General features: G+C 25.7%; 1 protein-coding gene across 1 annotated transcript; it reads left to right on the top strand.

The window, feature by feature from the left end:
* Positions 1 to 3,693: 3,693 nt before the first annotated feature.
* Positions 3,694 to 4,481, top strand: LOC145829760 (uncharacterized). Its single transcript, XM_082937629.1, has one exon. It carries the CDS (start codon positions 3,725 to 3,727, stop codon positions 4,004 to 4,006), a length of 282 nt encoding a protein of 93 aa, XP_082793755.1. The 5' UTR covers positions 3,694 to 3,724; the 3' UTR covers positions 4,007 to 4,481.
* Positions 4,482 to 18,608: the final 14,127 nt, after the last annotated feature.

Raw genomic sequence — 18,608 nt, 5'->3', positions numbered from 1 at the left:
AAAGGGGGAAGAGGGGGGGCCATGAGGCCATAACTTGAAACTTACACTAGATATGCTTGAGTTGCAGATGAAGAGCAAAAAAAGAAAAAGGTCTTATGTGTATTTTATAGTAGTTTAGAAACTTGCACTAGATATTCTTGAGTTGCAGATGAAGAGCAAAAAAAAAACAAAAAGGTCTTATGTGTATTTTATCATAGTTTATGAGTAACTTATATGTTGAAGGGGGCCATTGCTTTTTCAAACTCTTTAAAGGGGGCCATTTGCAAAAAAGTTTGGGAAACCCTGGTATAGAATATACTTTAAATGAAATCAAAACCTTAACACATGAGCTAAATCTAAGAGAATATATTTTAGGAAATGTTCAAGCTGAAATAAGAACTAACTACTTTAATTTATAATATAAAACATTTGCTTGATATTGTTATTAATATAAAAAATCATACATAAATCTATAAACAGGGGTTGCCACACTTTCAGGATAGTTTGTAATATTTGAAAATTTCAAGATAACTCATGACAGCTTAGGATATTTTGAATTTTTTTTTAACTTAGGATACTTTTTTATTAATAAAAGACTCAGGGTAGTTTTAAGAGTTTTAAAAATTATCAAGACATAGTTTTTTCTATATTTTAAATTATATTTAAATGATTTAATTTCCATATTTTGTTCTTTTTAATTATTTTTATTTAATTTGAAAATGTATATAGTACTTTTTTTATGGATTTATTAAAACTCAGATTAACTCAGGACAATTTAAAGTCCCTCAGGATAATTTTTTTCATTAAAAGAATGGTAACCCTTATAACAATATAAATGTCAATTTTTGGAATAACATATTGTCACTAGCACTGGCTGCTGAAAGATTGTGGCTTAAATGTATCACTGTTGAAAACTTCAGTACATATTTGTAGTTGTAAATTGCATTAGAAACATTTTATCAGAGTTTTTTAATTGGCTCTGCTCCTCTTTTTCTTCTGTTTTTCTTAACTGTAATTTTATTTTAGTTGCATCATTATTTCTACAGGTCTCATTATGATTGGCTCGTTTGTGACACTACATTCAAGCATTCACATTACAAATCTTAAGAATTTAGATAGCAAATAGAAGATGCCATTTCTTTGAATAATGAAAATACTTTAGTGGCTTGTCATTTGGCAAACATCCACAAGGTTAAAATTTACACATTAAAAATCACAAAGTGTGGGACAGAACAGAAATACCCAATCAAGTGTTTACCAACGGTGCAACTAAAAAGTAATCCAAAAAGCATGTATTTATAGCCACCAAACAGAACCAACAATCATCTGTTGTTAATAAAGTTAAAAATGATAAAATACTCCAATATAAAATCAGTAGTTGAAAACTAAATAATAGAAAGCAATGCACTTAACCTTTGCTTGTAAAACTAATACTTAAATTAAGTCAATGATGAAATTCTATATCAGGGTTGTCACATTTTTAGGATAATTCAGGCTTGTTTGAATTTGTTTCGTAATGATCATGCTAGTTTGGATTTTTTCGTAAATTTTAGGCTAGTAACTGAGATATTTCAAAAAATTAAGACTTCAGTTTTTATTATGACATCAAAAATATTTTAACAGAGTTGTCACACATTCAGGCAAATAGGCTAGTTTTAAATTTTGTAAATCTTAGGCTAGCTAAGGCCAATTCAGACTAGTCTTTTTTTTGAGTTATCTTGAAAAACTCAATCTGACTTCAGCTAGCTTGGTTTTTCTGAAAAGCTCAAGCTAGTTTTTTGAAAGATTAAAATTAGACATAGGAGATCTTATTTCGTTGAGTTTCAACTATGCTACAAGTTGCTTTTTACAGTTTCAAAAAATCAATATAATTTTTGAGATATAGCAAGCCAAATTCAAAGAGTACAATAGGCTCCTTTTGGGAGGCACAAACTAAAAAGGTGAATTAAGACTATTCCACTAAAAATCTGTCTCCTACGTTTTTTGAGATAAATACATTAAAAATTAATCCCAATAAAATTTTAAACAATCAAAAAGTAAAATATTTTTATTTTGTTTTATTGTCATAAAATTTTTATAATTTTAAATTTGTTGCAACATATTTTTTAAATATTGCAAGAAAAATTTGCTGAAACTTGGAGTGAAATATCTCAAAAAAAAAATGTAGAAGGAGTTATATTTTTAGTGAATTAGTTTTTTTTTGGTTTTTTAGTTTGTGCTTCCCATAAACAAACTATTGTAGCCTCCGACTTTGACTCTCAAAAGTTATTTTAAAATTTAAAATCTGTAATAAGCAATTTGTAGCTTAACTAATACTCTACAAAATAAGATCAAAATGAGAAAAAAAGTTTTTTATCCCTTTATGCCTTAAAGTTTCCAATATTTTAATAAATTATTATTTAGTGTATAAAAGTCTAATATTTTTTTTGAAACAATATACTAAACACTTTTACTTTAAAAAAAGCTTCATGTTTGAACTACAACTCAGTCTTTTTGAATACAAACACTCCAATTGTCCTTAAGAAATGTTCATTTTTGTAAATAATATTGATTCAAATAAATTTTTTATAGTCAGTTTCCTTGGAATCTTTAAAGTCACTAAAAGTCTATCTTATTTTTGTTTTATGAGCTAATGACCTCAAGTTTTCAGGAAGAGCTCCTTCCAATGCTGAAAAAGAAAATCATCATAAAAAATAAAAAATAATAACATATTTTTTCCGAAAAAGAGTTGAAGCTTATTAAAATTCTTTGTTTTTTACCTAAAGGTTTCCTTCCTGCAGATTACTCTTTAACTAGAAGAAAGTTATAACAAAAATGTTTTAGAAATATTAAAAGTTGTAGGAGAAGTTAGTTTTAAAACAAAACTGTTTTTATTTGTCTCTTTAGTTTTTACCTTCTTTAAGTAACTAAGCCTCAAAAAAAAGTATTTATGTGTAACAAAAACTGATATCTAGCTAATATTTTAGCTTTTAAGCCATTAATAATTTTCATGAAGAAATGTTGTACTACCTTTATGCCCAGTCTTTTCTTATTGTGCAATAATTAGATAAATTAAGCTTCAATATAAATAGTCTCAGTAAGTGAAACTTATACATTAGTTGGAATGATTTGGTTACCAAAAGCTAGAGCAGCTACCTTTTATAAGTTTTGGGTCAAGTTTCATAGAATAAGTTCTCTGTGGCTGCAGATAACTACTTAAAGTAGTTGTATTGATCAATTTAAATAACTGTTATAAACAAAAAAAGCTGAAAAGTACTTTGTGTTGCTGCAGATTGTTTTCCTTGCAGGTCACATTTGGCTCATGGGTCCAGACCCCTAAGTTACAACAATCAAGAGCAATAAACCTCACTAAATTTATGGAACCAAAGTACTAAAGCAACAAAGAAATAGAATATAAATAAGTGTGTAAAATTTAAAAAAATGCACAGACAGTACTGTAAAAAAAGTTTTTATTCAAATAAATTTGGCATAGGATATAAACATTTTGTAATTTTTGCATTAATGATTTTTTTGTTAAATTGATTTTTAACGTAAAAAATTGTTTAATATATCTGATATAATGAATTATTTATTGAGTTACTGTAATAAATTTGATATACTTGTAGTTAGCACTGGTCACAAATAAAAGTAATGTTGGTTAATTAAACTATAAACTTTAACAATAACTGGATCCCTAAGTTTTTATGCAAAAAGAGCTTTTCACTTTTCAGATTTTAATTACTGATACTTTTCATAAAACTGACTCATGGACCATCCACCACCCGCCTCTGGCAACTTGTTCGACTTTGACTTTTCGGAAATCATCCACGACTTGCTGAGCAGCCTCAACGGCGAATCCAGAAACACTCTGCTGCAGCTGAAAAACTTGCAGGACAAGGTGGCCGTTGCCAAGCAGCGGATAGACAAGGTGGATTACATCAGAACTTCCAAAGAGTACCAGCAAGCCCACTTGGATTGCCTGTTGAAGCAGCTGAAGATAAAAGAGGACGTAATCAAAAAGTACCAGAACTTTTGCACCAACTCCTAGCTGATTAAAAACATTAGGGGTTTTCTGTTTCTTTAAATATTTATGATGGTTTTTAATGGTAAAAAAACTGTTTCTTGTTTAAACTGCTAATATAGTTGCAAATTAAATCTTTTGGTGGTAAGTATGACTTAGTTAAGTAGAAGAATTTTAAAGTGATTTTACAGATCAAACATAGTTTTTGATGCTCAACAAACATTTTAAAATAAAAATGTCGGTTGTTTCCTTTATGTGAGCGTAACTTAAACTTATTTTCTTGTCTTGAATTGCTAAGTAAATGTTTAATTTAGATGCTTATGTAGTTTTTTTGACAATCAGGTAAATTTTTATCATGTTTTTAAACATCTTTTGGATGATACACTGCAGTTTTTAAAGTTGCATGCATCTTATATAAATTGAAATGTTTATATGAATTTAAAGAGTTATAAATTTTTACTATAACTAATAAAATTCACTTTTACCAAGTCTATATGTATAAAAATACTGATTATAATATTTTGTATAAAATGTTTTAATAGTTTTTTATAACTGTTTTATACTTAGTTTATCGTAATTATAACTAGTAAAAGGTATTACAAAAACAAAGCTTTGTTTTATAATGAGTTAAAGCTTTCAGTTTACTTTAAGATAAATTTGATTTTAAAAGTTTTTATTTTTGGTGTAAAATGGTGATGATTTTTTTACTGAGTTTTTTTATTTTTCTGTCTTCAAATTTTATAATTTAAAGTAAAAAATTAATTAAAGATGTATCATTTACATTTTAAAATAGATTTTAGTTTACTGAAAACAAAAGTAGTTCTCGAAAGTAGTTTAAAACTTTTAATTTGATTAACTACCTTATAGAGTTTTTATAGAAAAAACATTGTATAATTTGTTGCTTATTTGATAAAAGTATAATAAAAAATTCACAAAACATTCTGACTTTGTCCTAGCTAGACTAATTTTAAAAGTATACTTTTGTATGTTTAAAAACTTTTAAACATTTAAAGTATATAAACTTTCTAAAACTTTTTATATTTAGTATTTTATTTTGAATTTGTGCATTATGTGTATTTTAATATAAAAAGTGTAAAGTTAAAGTTTGAAGAAATTGTAAAACATATTTTTATTTCCTTTTGATAAATTACTTCTATAGAAAAATCATAACACCTTTAAAATATTACCCTTTTATATATTGCATAAATGCTTAAAATTGTTGCGTTTTCTAATAAGGAGCTAAAAGTTACAGTAATTATGTGTTTGAAAATAAGTAGTTTTTGAATACTTTTAAATTTTTTAAATATTTTAAAAGGTATTTTGTTTCAATTGACAAACTTTGTTAATTATAACTTTACAGCCAATTCTGCTATTTGTATCAGTTAATAAAACTGTTAACTATTGAATAAATAATTGCTTTGAACTTGATTTTCAAATATTATCTATATAAGTTCAATTTAGTTATTTGTGTTAGCTAACTGTTCGATTATTAAAAAAACCTTAATATCTTTTTATTCGAACTTGTTTTTTTAGATCTGCATGTTGACCTGTACAATAATAAATTAGTTTATTAACTTTTTATATTTAAATTATAGGAACTTATAAAAATCTGAGTGTCCTTGATAAACTTAAGAAAAATGACTTACCTATTTTACTGGGTTGCTAAAAACCTGGAAAATCCTGGAGATTGAGAAAAAAAAACTGGATTTGTTAACAAACATCACTAAAAAACCTGGAATTTTTGACAATTTTTACATTTAAGTAGTAAAATTTTGATTTGACACAAAAAATCTATCGTATAGATAACATTTTTTTTGTCATCATCAACATTTTTTTTATTTAAAACATATTCAAAGAAGCTTTAGGATATCATTTCAATGTCATTATACTATTTAACATAGTTGTTAATCTTAAACTAAATTTTTAATTGAAAATAAAGCCTAAAACGTGTAATTTTATATACCTGGAAGAAATTCTAAAAACTTGGAGAATATTTGCCAAAAAAAAACTTTTGTAAACTTTTTATAAAGACGGTGGTTATAAACGGTTAATGACATATTTTACTTTATTTACCTTAAAAATATGTTCGTAACGTTTAAAATCCATTTTTTTTTGATAATTTCCCTATAGATTTGCTATATTTTATGGATTTCCTTATATATTTTTTTCAAACCTTTAGTGGGAACCTTGTACATATCGTTTACCAAATTTTAAACTTTTATAAGCACAAAACTACCTGGAATAGTATTATAAGATTTGTATTGTAACATGACCAGCCCAAGTACTATGTAAGAGAACGTTAAGAAAGCTATAAGCAAGTATTTAATTATAAAAAAGTAAAAGTGCAACGATATAAGGTAAAAATAAAGCTAAAAGCTGTAAAACTTTTGAAAGAAAAAGAATATTTTTTTGATAACAATTTGGTTAGCTTTGTTAATAAAATTGTATGTTTATAAAAAATTTCGCCTGGTAATAAAAAATCTTACTAGTTTTTATGTTTTATTAGTTATCAATTTTTTTAGGTTTCAGGTGCCTTCATTTATATCTTGTTATAGTTTAATTTGATTAGTATTTTAGAAAACTTAGATTTCATTTAGGTTATTACTAAATATATATTTTTTCAAATAAGCTATAAACATAAAGTCGTACTATATAAAAGCTTAACTAAAGTAGCCTAAATTGTTAATGCAATCAAGTTATGAAAGAAAAATCCATTAAAACTCTCAGTAACAAAGCTACACACATTTCTTAATTAATCATAAGAGCACCGCACTTAAACCTCTAACCTGAAACAACTAAGAGAAACAAATTAAAACTTATACTGCTTACTTAGAAACCAACAAATAGAAGCAGTTAACATCTGTTGCCTCAGTCTGCAAACTTGCTTTGACAGAAGTACATCAAAACTACTCTCTTCTGTAGCATTAAACAGCAAATTTAGTATATTTAAGAGATGCAATGCCAACTTTTTATGTTTGTTATAGTTACTGCAGTTTTTTTAGATTAAATGTAGGTCGTTTTTAATTTTTTGTTCAAATTATTCTTTTTACCTACAGTACACTTAAACCTTATAAGCATTTTACAATATGTTTTGTAAAAAAAAAAGAAAATTGCGTTGTTAAAAAGTTTTAAGTAGAAAAACTTTAGGGTTTCCCAAACTTTTTATGAAAAGGCCTCCTTTAAAAAAAATAAAAAAGCTATGGCCCCCTAAAACAGCATTTCTCAGAATACTACAATTAAAACCGCATAAGATGTTGTTTGCTTTATCTTCAACTCTAAAATATCTAGTTTAAGTTCTAAATTATGGCCTTGTGGCTCCCCCTTTTACAGCTTATGGTCCCTTAAATTTCCTTAAAAGTTTTCCATATTATCTAGTATAAGTTTCAAAACTACCATTAAAAATTCCTAAGACCTTATTTTTGCTCATCCTAATCAACTCTCGAATATCTAGTGTAAGTTTCAAATTGTGACCCTTAAGGCCCCTTTACTGCATATAGACCCCTAAGTTTCTGCAATAGCCCTCAAGGGGACCACTTTTGGAAACCCTCATTTAGATAAAAAGTTATGTGCTAAACATGTTCTAAATTTTAAAGATAAATTTTATAACATGAATATAGTTCCAAGCTATTAGTTATTTCAGACAGCTTTTAAACAAATATTTTAAAAACGTGTTTTGCTTTTTCATGTAAAGTTTTAAGGTCCCTTTCTCAAGTTCTTTGACGAAAGCTTTTTTGAGCATCGTTTCATTTGTCCGAAAAAAATAATTGTAGCAAAATTAAAATCAGGGTATTTATCTTTTTATATTTTAGATATGTTTATAAACTTCAGCAAGTATTCTTATTTTTTGTTCTTAACACTACTATATTTATATATTTTATAAAACTAACCTTTCACATATTTGTTTTAAGTTTTTCAATATTTAAATACTTTTAATAATAATTAACAGAGTTTAAAAAAGACCTGTTGTCTTTGGTATCGAAAGTTTTAAATAGATTAAACTCGTTTTTTCACGAAAATAAATTCATCAATGTTACAAAAAGGCTTACTGTTTACAAATGTTAAAAAATAATTGTTTTGTTTAAATATTTGAAAACAAAACAAAATTTAAAAAAAGGACTTTTTTTATTAGATCTTTTCAAATTAATTTAAGGTAAAAAAAATTGAAGTTTCTCGATGAATACGGCATATTTATTTTATGACATGCTTAACGCGATTTAAATAATCTAGCATGTTAGAACAAGCTTAATATTCACATACAAAATAACAACCAGCAGAACTATCATCAGGTGTTACTTCATAATGGTTCCAAATTTCGTTTGAACCATTTTGAAAGCGCCACATCAAATAGTCTTTACCATCTTCGTCTCTAGGATTACCTTCATACCAACCCCCCAGTTGAACCTCTACATTGTCTGAAATTATTCTCCACATTATCACCTTCCGTCATGTTCAAAACTTCGCTAAGCTCGCTAAAAGTTTTACCTAATTTAAGCTTAAATTCTATTAGTTTGAGAACTGTTCTATTCAAGTAATTCTTTTTTATTGTTTTTACAATAAAGTAGTAGTTCCTTAAACATTAAACCTACGCGTTGTACGTTGGTTAACTGATTATGATTTAGGAGCAATAGTAATAAGTTATACTAATTATAATTGTAAACTCATTGTCAAGTACACTATAAACTTTTAATTATTTTAGAAGTAACATATTTTGGTGACAGGTAAAATATGCACGAAGGGAAACTTTTTAACTAGGTCAATATTGCACGAGAGTAAAAAAATTAACAAGTGAAAAAAAAAATGAGGGTAAATGATAGGGGTAACAGTGACAGTAAAAAAATAAACGACCAAAGGTAAGGATTATGGGTAAAAGTAATAGTAAAAAAAAAAAGTATAATTTTCAACTAGAGCTTAAGTGGCTTTGTGCAAAAGTTACTCCGTTTAAAAGTGACCCTTTGTGTAAAAGTGACACTTAATGCAAAAGTATCTTCGTGCAAAGTGTCTTCGTGCAAAAGTATCCCTTCGTGCATTTTTTAAAGCCACCCACATATTTTATAAACTTAATTCTTTATTTTAGTTTTAAACGTAAACGTCAGTAGCTTTAGCTAAAATTTACTTGATATCAAATACTTTTAGAGTAAGCTCTGAGATACTTATAAAACTGAATGAAACTTACTTTATTCCTTGTAAAGTGTACAATCTTGGATCATGTTGTATGAGGTCACCACCCCTGGACAAACAATGTTTTCTTGCTTCACCAGTTTCCATATACTGGCTGACAAGCTCAAGCTTGTAAACTGTTTAAAGTAAAATTTGTGTTCTACGCTATTATTGTAGAAACATAACTTAATGGCCTTATGATTTATTAGCAAGCAGTTTAAACATTTTCAATAGATTGATAACTTTTTGTTTTTTAGTTTTAGGTTTAGAATTAAAATTTTTCTTTAGGTAAAGCTGTTTGGTTGTGACAAATTTCGTCTGAAAAACTACCATTTAAAACTAAAGCAATAAAACGGGTAGGCTACAATAGTAATAATTTTAAATTTTCTCATGCATAATATCATGAAAAAAATGTAACATATATTATAATAAACTAGTACCATAATAACATTTAAACCTTTATCTCTCACCCACTTTACAAAGTTTTAAATCTAAAAAAGAGGTTACTAAACTTTTTTTTATAAAGCCCACTTTATAGAAGTTAAAAAAACTATGGCTACCTCTCACAAGATTAGTCAGAAAACTAGCTTTAGATATGCCTAAGTTTTTTTTTTCTCTTCATCATCAACTCTAGAATATCTAGTGTGAGTTTCAAGTTATGGACTTTTGGCTCCCCATTTTTCAGCTGATTGCCCTTTAAATTTCTAAATTTTTCTTTAATATCTAATATAAGTTTTAAGACTACTATTAAATACGCCAAAGATCTATATTTATTTCTTATTTGTCTTGTTCTTCATCGTCAACTCCAGAATGCGTTGTAAATTTCAAATTGTGGTCCCTTTGATAATTACGGTCCCCTTTGGCCCCTTTGCTCCTGTTTGGAAAATCCTTATCTAAACCCTAACCCGTTTACCTATCTACTTCAATCTTAAAAAAACCAATCGAAAAAAATTATTTAAAACTTTGATTAACAAAAGCAAAGTATTAGCCAATAAGAAGCTCCTAAAGTTTGCAGCTGACAACAACAAAGCTATGAAAATGTTATTTATGTTGTTTTTGTTTTGGCTTTTAAGTCTATTTAAATGTATGAAAATAATTTATACTACTTTTATTATCTTATTAGGCTTAACCATTAGCTATAAAATGAAATATAAAAACCAACTTTATATCAGATGTTTTACATATAGGATGTTAAAACACTTTTTGTTAGTATTAAATCTTTTTAGTAGTTAAAAAAAGCCCTCCAATGTAATTTTAGACAAACATTCACCATAAATTTTTTTAACTTTAGCTAAAACTTGTTGTTCAATAAAAGCGATATTTGTGCGTAAAAAACTTGACATATAACCATAAGTTAAAAACTAATAACAAAATTATCAAAATCTATAATATTTTGGGTAATCTCACGAATTTTATTTACTGCTCACGTCTAAATATGCTGGTTGCTATCAATATGCCAAGATTAAAACTTAACTAAAGTCGGGGGAAAGTAGAGGCAAACTAGTTAAATAACCAGTTACACGAACCAGATACTTTAAACTATATTTTGAATATGTGTATTTCACCTTGGCACTATTTTGTGCATTCTTAACTGCAACTACGTAATAAAACTGCTTCAAACTTTTTTCACACTTTATTGGTTCATCTGGAATAGGGAACTTTCCATTCTCGCAAGTTCTTTTTCCTTCACCAGTTGCATTTAGCCCGAGGTCGCAATTTATTGTGACGTCATGACCGTTGAAGACCATGCTTCCGGTTGGATCGCTTAGACTACCGTTAGTTGGCGCTTCAAAGTCAACTAGACAAGGTTCACCTAAAAATTGAATTGAACTAGCATAAGCTAATTGTTTTAAGACATGTTTTTAGTTTTTAATAACTCAAAATTTTAAAAGTAATTTAAATGTTTTAGGTAGTTTAAAACAAATTATTTATTCATTTATTTAGTTTTACTGTATGCTGACTTTATGCAATTATAGAATTATTAGATTGAGATTCGTCGTCAAAACATAGATTTTTAAAAACTTCAGATTTTTATTAATTATAAAAACAAGGCTTTTTATCAAAGATAAGCACTTTATGTTTTGAACATAACAAGTTTTGAAATTACTAAAAAAGTATCAATTGAAAAATTATGAAAAGTGCTTAAAACCTCCGGTGTTGTTTTGAATTAATTTCTTTAAGTATTCTTTTCTATTCTGCAATTTAGTGTATTCATCTTTTAACTTTATCAAATTATCCTTAAGATTTCTGTTGTAGTTTTTTAGCTGTTTTGTCTCGTTTCGGTTGATGCACATCTGCAAAAACACAAGCCTTATTTTCAACAAAATCGTGTTTAAAAGCTTGATTATAAAACATACTGCAAATGTACAGAATCTTTAACAGTATGTTTTTAATTAAAACTAAATTGAAAAGTAACAAGAGTAGCAAAAGTGATTTTTAAGAGCAAACCTTTGTTGAGTCATTCCTTACAAAATATTTGACGCTGAAAAGCGTTGAGAGAGCAACAAACGTAGACAAGAGGATAACTATTATGAAGCGTATCACAGAAAAGTTAATTTCAAATGCCATCTTTATGTCTGCAGAAAAAAAATCTTAGCATCGTGTATATTTGAAAACCATTTATATAAAATCTATTTTGTACTAAAATGCTATTTTTACTTTATGTTTTAGTTCAAGCAACATACAGTTGTTTTAAAACCAAAAATCTTTCTTTATTTTGATAAAAAGCGTGTTGAATATCTGCAATTGCAAAACGTTGATTAATTGATTAGAATTGTTCAACATGTTGGGTAAAAATTATAGTTATACTTAAAAACACATGTTATATATTGGAAACTAATATGCTTAAAATTCCTGTAGAAATAATTCACTTTATTAAAAGTATTTCTTATAAACAAGTTTAAAAGAAAAGTTTAAAAAGAAATCTACGAATTACTAAATAAAATATCTTTAACTAACTACATCAATAAGTTATGCACCTTGAATTCAGGCAAAGTGCGTACCTCACGAGAAATGAGTACCTTATACTATTGAGACAAACTTTAAACTTTAAAACAAATAAAATATCTAAAATGTACTTATTTTAAAAGACATACAAACTAATTTAGTTTATTTCAGAGTTTAATCGATTGAAAAACTTTTATATTTTTTTTGATCTTGTATAAACCATATTTTTATTCGATTTAAAAAAAAAAAATTTTTTTTTAATTTTTGATAAAACTCAATTTTGACTTTTGGTTCGTACCTTATTAATGTCCTTACTAAAATCTAAATCATTGAAACTATATTTATAACATTTACACAACGCGTAAACTACAAAAATTAGTATAAATGATTTAACTTAAGACTTTTAAGATTAAGATTTACTGTCGAAAATATCTTTTAATTTAAACTGTGATCATTATTATTTTTAAATAAAAAAATTGAATTATTATAATTTTTAAATAAAAATTAGTAAATTGTATACACGTTATAACAAATTCAATTTTGATATATTTTTTCCAAATAAAAACTACTAATCTATATTACCTAGTTTACAAAATTGTGATTAACTGTTAAGTAGATTTAACCGAAATTTTATATAATCACTGAAGTAGAAAGTTTTTTTAATAAAACAGTATTAAGGCTTAGTTTTAGTAATATAATACTGTTTATACAACAAGATTGATTGTACAATAAAGTGATAAATTTAGAAACAGTACTTTAAAATTTTTTAAGTAAAGTTTGGCTGTAATAATAAAACAACTTTGCGTACAATTAGCTGCCTGTTTAAGATTAAGCAAAGGTGTTATTTAAATACTTTCATAAATTATATTTGATGTATTATTTTGATTAAACGTTTAAAAAAGTTAATAAAACAATGCTATTTAAAAAATGATAAACATGAAATCAAACTAGTTTCTTTTTAATAAACTTTTTCTTTTAATAAGGACAAATCTTAGTTTACTACGTGAGTAATTTTTTACCAATGTTTGAAAATTTTGTGTACAAAACGTTTTCCAAACTATCATATTTACATAACACTGATGTAATTTATTTTAAATTACTATTATCTTTTCGACAAATGACATTTTAGTTAAATGCAAGTAAACCTTATCGCTACATATCAGTTCTTCAAAAAAAATTTTTACATGAATCGTTTAATCGTTTGCCTAACGTTTTAGTTTCAGTATTATAATATCTTTTTATTTTTGTTTATTTGTGCCCTATCGTTTAGTTTGAAACTCCTAAACTTTGCTCCCATATACTTTTTTTTATACATAAACAGTTGTGCATAATTAATAAAAGACAAAACAAAAGGTACAAAATAATGTTTTAATATATTTTATGTCAGCATAAAATGATAGTTTAGCAAATTGCTTTTTAGTTAGTAGTTGTTATAAAAGTATAAAAAAAAAGTAATATAAGAAAACTTTCATGTTTATTATTAAACTAAATAAACTTTTTATTACTTCCAATAGTTTACTGAGGTGAATACAAGTTATTAACTTTTGATGGCTTTTTAGAATAAAAACAACCCTAATATAAAAACAGTTTTGTAAGTAGTTTGATTTGTGTAAGTTTTAATATGTTAGTAACACTGTATTAGCCACTGTTCAGTGTTCAGTTTCAACGAGTTGCTAAAGTCAAAATAGGCGCATAATAATCATCATTTTAGAAATAATCTTTTTGCCTTGTTAGATTCTTACAAATTTTGAAATAGTTTTATAAACACTTTATGTAACTCTGTTGTTAGAAATTTAAGCAGTACAGTTGTATCTAATTAAAAAAAAAAATTAAGTAAAGCTTCTATATTGTGCTTGGACTTATTCAAAAAACCTCCAAAATACTTATTAGGTGTATTTTTATAATTGTTAAAGTACTATTTTTAACTACAAATGAATATAAATTGTAACGAACAAACTATCATTCTCCATGAAAATATAACAATTTGTTAAAACATTTTTGCAAACAAAATCCACCATAAGTTTAATTATAAGATTTTGTAAAGTTCTGTTTATAATTCAACTGTTTTTCTGTATTCTTTCTTTATAGTATTGAACAACTGCAAATGTGTGTAACATCTTTAAACTTTAGTGTATATAAAAAAAAATATCAGATAGAAAATTAAATTGTTTTAAGTAAGTACACTTTAAATGTTATCATACTTATACTAATCACTAAGTTACATATAATCATTAGGTTGATTAAACAAACTGAACAAAATTTTTGATAAAAGGCACTAACCTAATTGAATAAATGTTGTAACACTTACCCGGTATTTATTGATCTGCTTACATCTTCTGTTACTTAAGACAGTATTCGCATGTTTGCACACGCAGTATGTTAGGAACATGCTAATTTATATAGGTGTAAAAAAGCTTTTATAACAGAATAAGATTTTTAATAAATATGAGAGAGTAGTACATAATGCTTTAAATGTGTTGTTTTAAGGCATTATTATAGTTAATGAAAGTTAAGATAAGTGTCAAGTTGATAAAGTGATGCATTGTCCTTGTGATGTGAGCCGCAAAGTAAAATCGTGCTTGTATGAAACTCATTTGCTGGAGCATAAGGGCTATGTGAGTGTGAATTTATTGTTATACATTTAATAAGTGAGACTGATCAGAAGTTATAAGTGGCTGAATTTATTTGCAATAATAAACATGTAATACGAAAAGTAATTTTTTTAACAAAACAAAAATTAAGAAAACGAAGTTTTTAAATTCTTAAACCCTCTTGGTTACTTTTAAAAGTTAGAAACTTGAAACAATAGAAAAAATTATATACCTGAAAATGAAATTTGTTTAAATATATCAGAGTTGTAATTAAAAGTCATAAACAACAAGTTAATTTTTTTAGACAAGTTCCGCCTCCTAACCCATTTTTCATAAGATGTCTGAAATTGTTTTTTTTTTCATGTAATTTCAGTTAAAGTTTAAGCTCAAAAAAAAAACAATTCTAGTAAGTCTGTTAACTTTTATTGGCAAAAATGTACACTTAAGTAAGTGCTAAAATATTTGCAGATGCTCTTCCTGGTCAACACTCATCACATACTTTTGATAGACAATTATGAGGAACACATTAAAGTTCGCAAGTTCCCTGCAGGATTCACGTACAACGCTAAGTCTGGAATTGAGAAAAGTTTGAATTTATCAAAGAAACAATGAAGACAAAACGGATGGAAGTGTCACTGAACAGCAGAAAGGATAAAGTTGACAACAGTTAGTTAATATTATTTCGTAGTAACTATGCTTTGTAAAAATGTATAGCTTGTAATAATTATTTTTTTGCAATTTTTGTGTAGTTGTTTATAATGTTTAATGTTTATAAACTGATAAAACATAATTCAAGTTTATTTCTTTTGAGCTACTTCGTTTGAAAATATTTTTAAGTACCATGTTTCTGTCAATGCTTAAACAACTGGGTCTGAATTTTTGTATTATACTTTTGTAAAGCTTCGAGAACTGCAAAAAATTTTATAAGCTAATTTAACAAGCATATAATTTTTATCGAAATACCGTCTTGTCGTCGTCAAAATTATTAAACTTGTTGTGGCAAAACAAAAAAAAAAATAATCATTAATATATTTGAAATTAAAAATGAGATATGCTAGTTAGTTATACTAAATAAATATTTTGAAGTGCTTTATTTTAATTTCTGTGTAAACTTTGTACTAACAAAATTGATAAGTTTAAAATAGTCAAAGATTAGAAGAATTTTTAAAGAAATGATACGTAGAACCCTAAAACACAAAAAACTTTAAATCTTTAAACTTTAGAGCAAAATATTATACATACTACTGTTAATTTGTTAACTATTAGATTGTTTTGCCTGTTGCTGTCAATATCTTAAACTTTATGTTGTATTATTTTTTTATATGTTATATATTTATGATTTAATTATGTCAATTAGTTAAAAAAAATATTATTAACAGCTTAGTGGTTTTTTATCTAATGTCACAACAACTTATTATAACACTAAATAACTTGAAGATAAGCAAAAAAAAAGATTACAAATCTATTTATATACGTAAAAATACAACTTTGTAATTTTAAGTTTGTTGTTAAAAACTTTTGAATTGACTTTTATCAAAATACTTATTTAAATCTACAAAATTAACCGAAACCTTTCTTACATATTTTACAACGTAGTTATAAAAAAAGTATTTACGTTTTAAAAGTATTATTATTAAATATAATTATTGAGATACTTACGTAGTATAAAAAGAAATTATTTAAACATAGTTTTATGTAAACGAATATTATTTATAATGTTATTTAAATTATTAAGTTATTTAATATCCGAACATCCTATCTTAAATATCAGTAAAAGAAAACTCATTTTTGTTTAGAAAAAACACAAAGCTACTTTTTAAATAAAATGCATAAAAGATTGTTTTGAATAAATTAATATTTTTTAAGTATTCTTATAAAGAATTTGGTGAGATTTAATATTACTTTTTCACTTACAAAGTTTCAAGTGTCTGAAAACAGCATAACTATTTTTCTGAAATATAAATATTATAAATTGATAAAATGTAGTTGAAAAAGCTACGCGTTGGTACAAATAAAAACAACATCCCCCACATTTGATTCGTACATAAACACTTGTGTAAACACATAAACGTATGTTTTTGTTTCATAATAAACACCATAAGTGTGAAGGACTTCATTGTAAGTTGTTTAAAATAAGGATGTTGTTCATCATTGATAAAGTATATGATATTTTTGTTCTTATTTTAAAGGTTTTTCTAGACAAAAATTTATTAGGTTGTAGTTTAATTTAGTCTATATCAAACTAACTAATCGCTGATCTTAAATCCTAAAAATGTTTAAACTAATAATTAGAAACTGTATTTAATGTTTGATACTAGTAAAAACAACAATTAGAACTCACCTATTTTAGGTCTTAAATGAAGAATAAAACAAATCTATTGACTTGTTTAAGCAGCAAAATTATACCTAACTTATTTGCTTAACATACTTTTAGTTAAAGTTTTAAAAACAAGCTGTTCTGGATTATACGTTTAGATTAGCTAGCTGAGAGTTAGTTCGGAGACTTTTTTATCACCAGCTATTGAGTTACACAAGTAAATAAACAGTATTTAGTAATTTAAACTTGTCTGTCTGTATTGAACATTAAATTGAATCCGTTCAAATTTTATTTTGCAGTTTCGGTCATTTTATTAACACGTCTGTTAACTATATTGTTTCTTGTATGTTAAATATACTATAACAAATGAAAATTTAGACTATTTTCAAATGCTTCTTTTAAAAAGTATGTAACTATTGCTACAAAAAGGACACATTGTTTGCAAGTAGTGCTTTGATAATAACTTTTTATACTAAAATAAAGACTTATATACTTAAACCAGATTGGTATTTCTACTTTTAATTTTTTTACTCAGGATAAAAATGATAAAATCTTAAAATGTATTTAAATATATTTTATAATTTATCTCATTTTTGAGCCAATATGTAGTTTATGATAATTAGCAGTTTAAATCTGTGTTTTTATTATTTCTACATTAAGCCATTAAATTTTCAAAACTTTGAAACAGAATATAGTTTGTTGGAAAATTAAACAATTGTTATAAAACATATAAAGATGTTTTTTTTATCAAAAGCAGTTCTTATTAATTTAAAAAAGATTCAAAATATGGTTTTACACAAAAAATCAATAATATTAAAGTATGCAAAATACGTCAAAATTCACAGCTTAAAGAAAAGTTAAATCAATTACATACCTTTTTATCAGTTTTTTTTTTCTTAATTTTTCTTGACTTAGAAGAAACATTTCTACAGAAAGTACTTTTCACATGTGCAAATCTACAAAAAAGTAAAAAAACTAAAATGTTTTGATTTAAAAGTGTTTAGAAAATATTGAAAACAAAAAAACATGGCTCCCTTATGTGAAAATTAAAATAATGCTAAAAACTACTAAAGCTTTAACCTTAAAGTAAACACACTAAACAAAATATTGAAAACTGTTGTATTAATACTATAAAACAGCATTTAAATAAATGTAGCAGCCAGTTCTGCATTTTTAGAATGACTAACAGTTATCTTTGTACACATTTATTAGTATTTTAAAAATAACAAGTGGTTTGAATTTCAGGTTAAGTGACAATAATTAAGTTGAAGGTAGACGTTTAGTTATATTGATTCGGGAACAGTTATTTTAAGAAACATTTAGGGATAAGGTTTTTGCTTAGAGTTTAACTAATTGATACAAATTATAGAGAAAAAAAAACGATTTTATTTGAATAGCTCCTTACCATAAGGAACAAAACTAGTCTGTTTTTTATTTTATTATAACAAATGTTAAACTAAAGTTCTAAAAGTAAGACTCAAAAAATATTATAAAACTTTAAACTAAAACAATAGCATCGATACGTTATTTTTAGAATTTTCTCGTATTTCAATTTGATAACTCTTATTGTAATAAATTTTGGTATTTATTATACTTAGAATTTAGTCTAACAACAAGT

The sequence above is a fragment of the Thalia democratica genome, chromosome 2 (genome assembly GCF_965202585.1).
Source record: "Thalia democratica chromosome 2, ktThaDemo2.hap1.1, whole genome shotgun sequence".
Taxonomy (NCBI): Eukaryota; Metazoa; Chordata; class Thaliacea; order Salpida; family Salpidae; genus Thalia; species Thalia democratica.
This window is presented reverse-complemented; position numbering and strand designations above follow the sequence as displayed.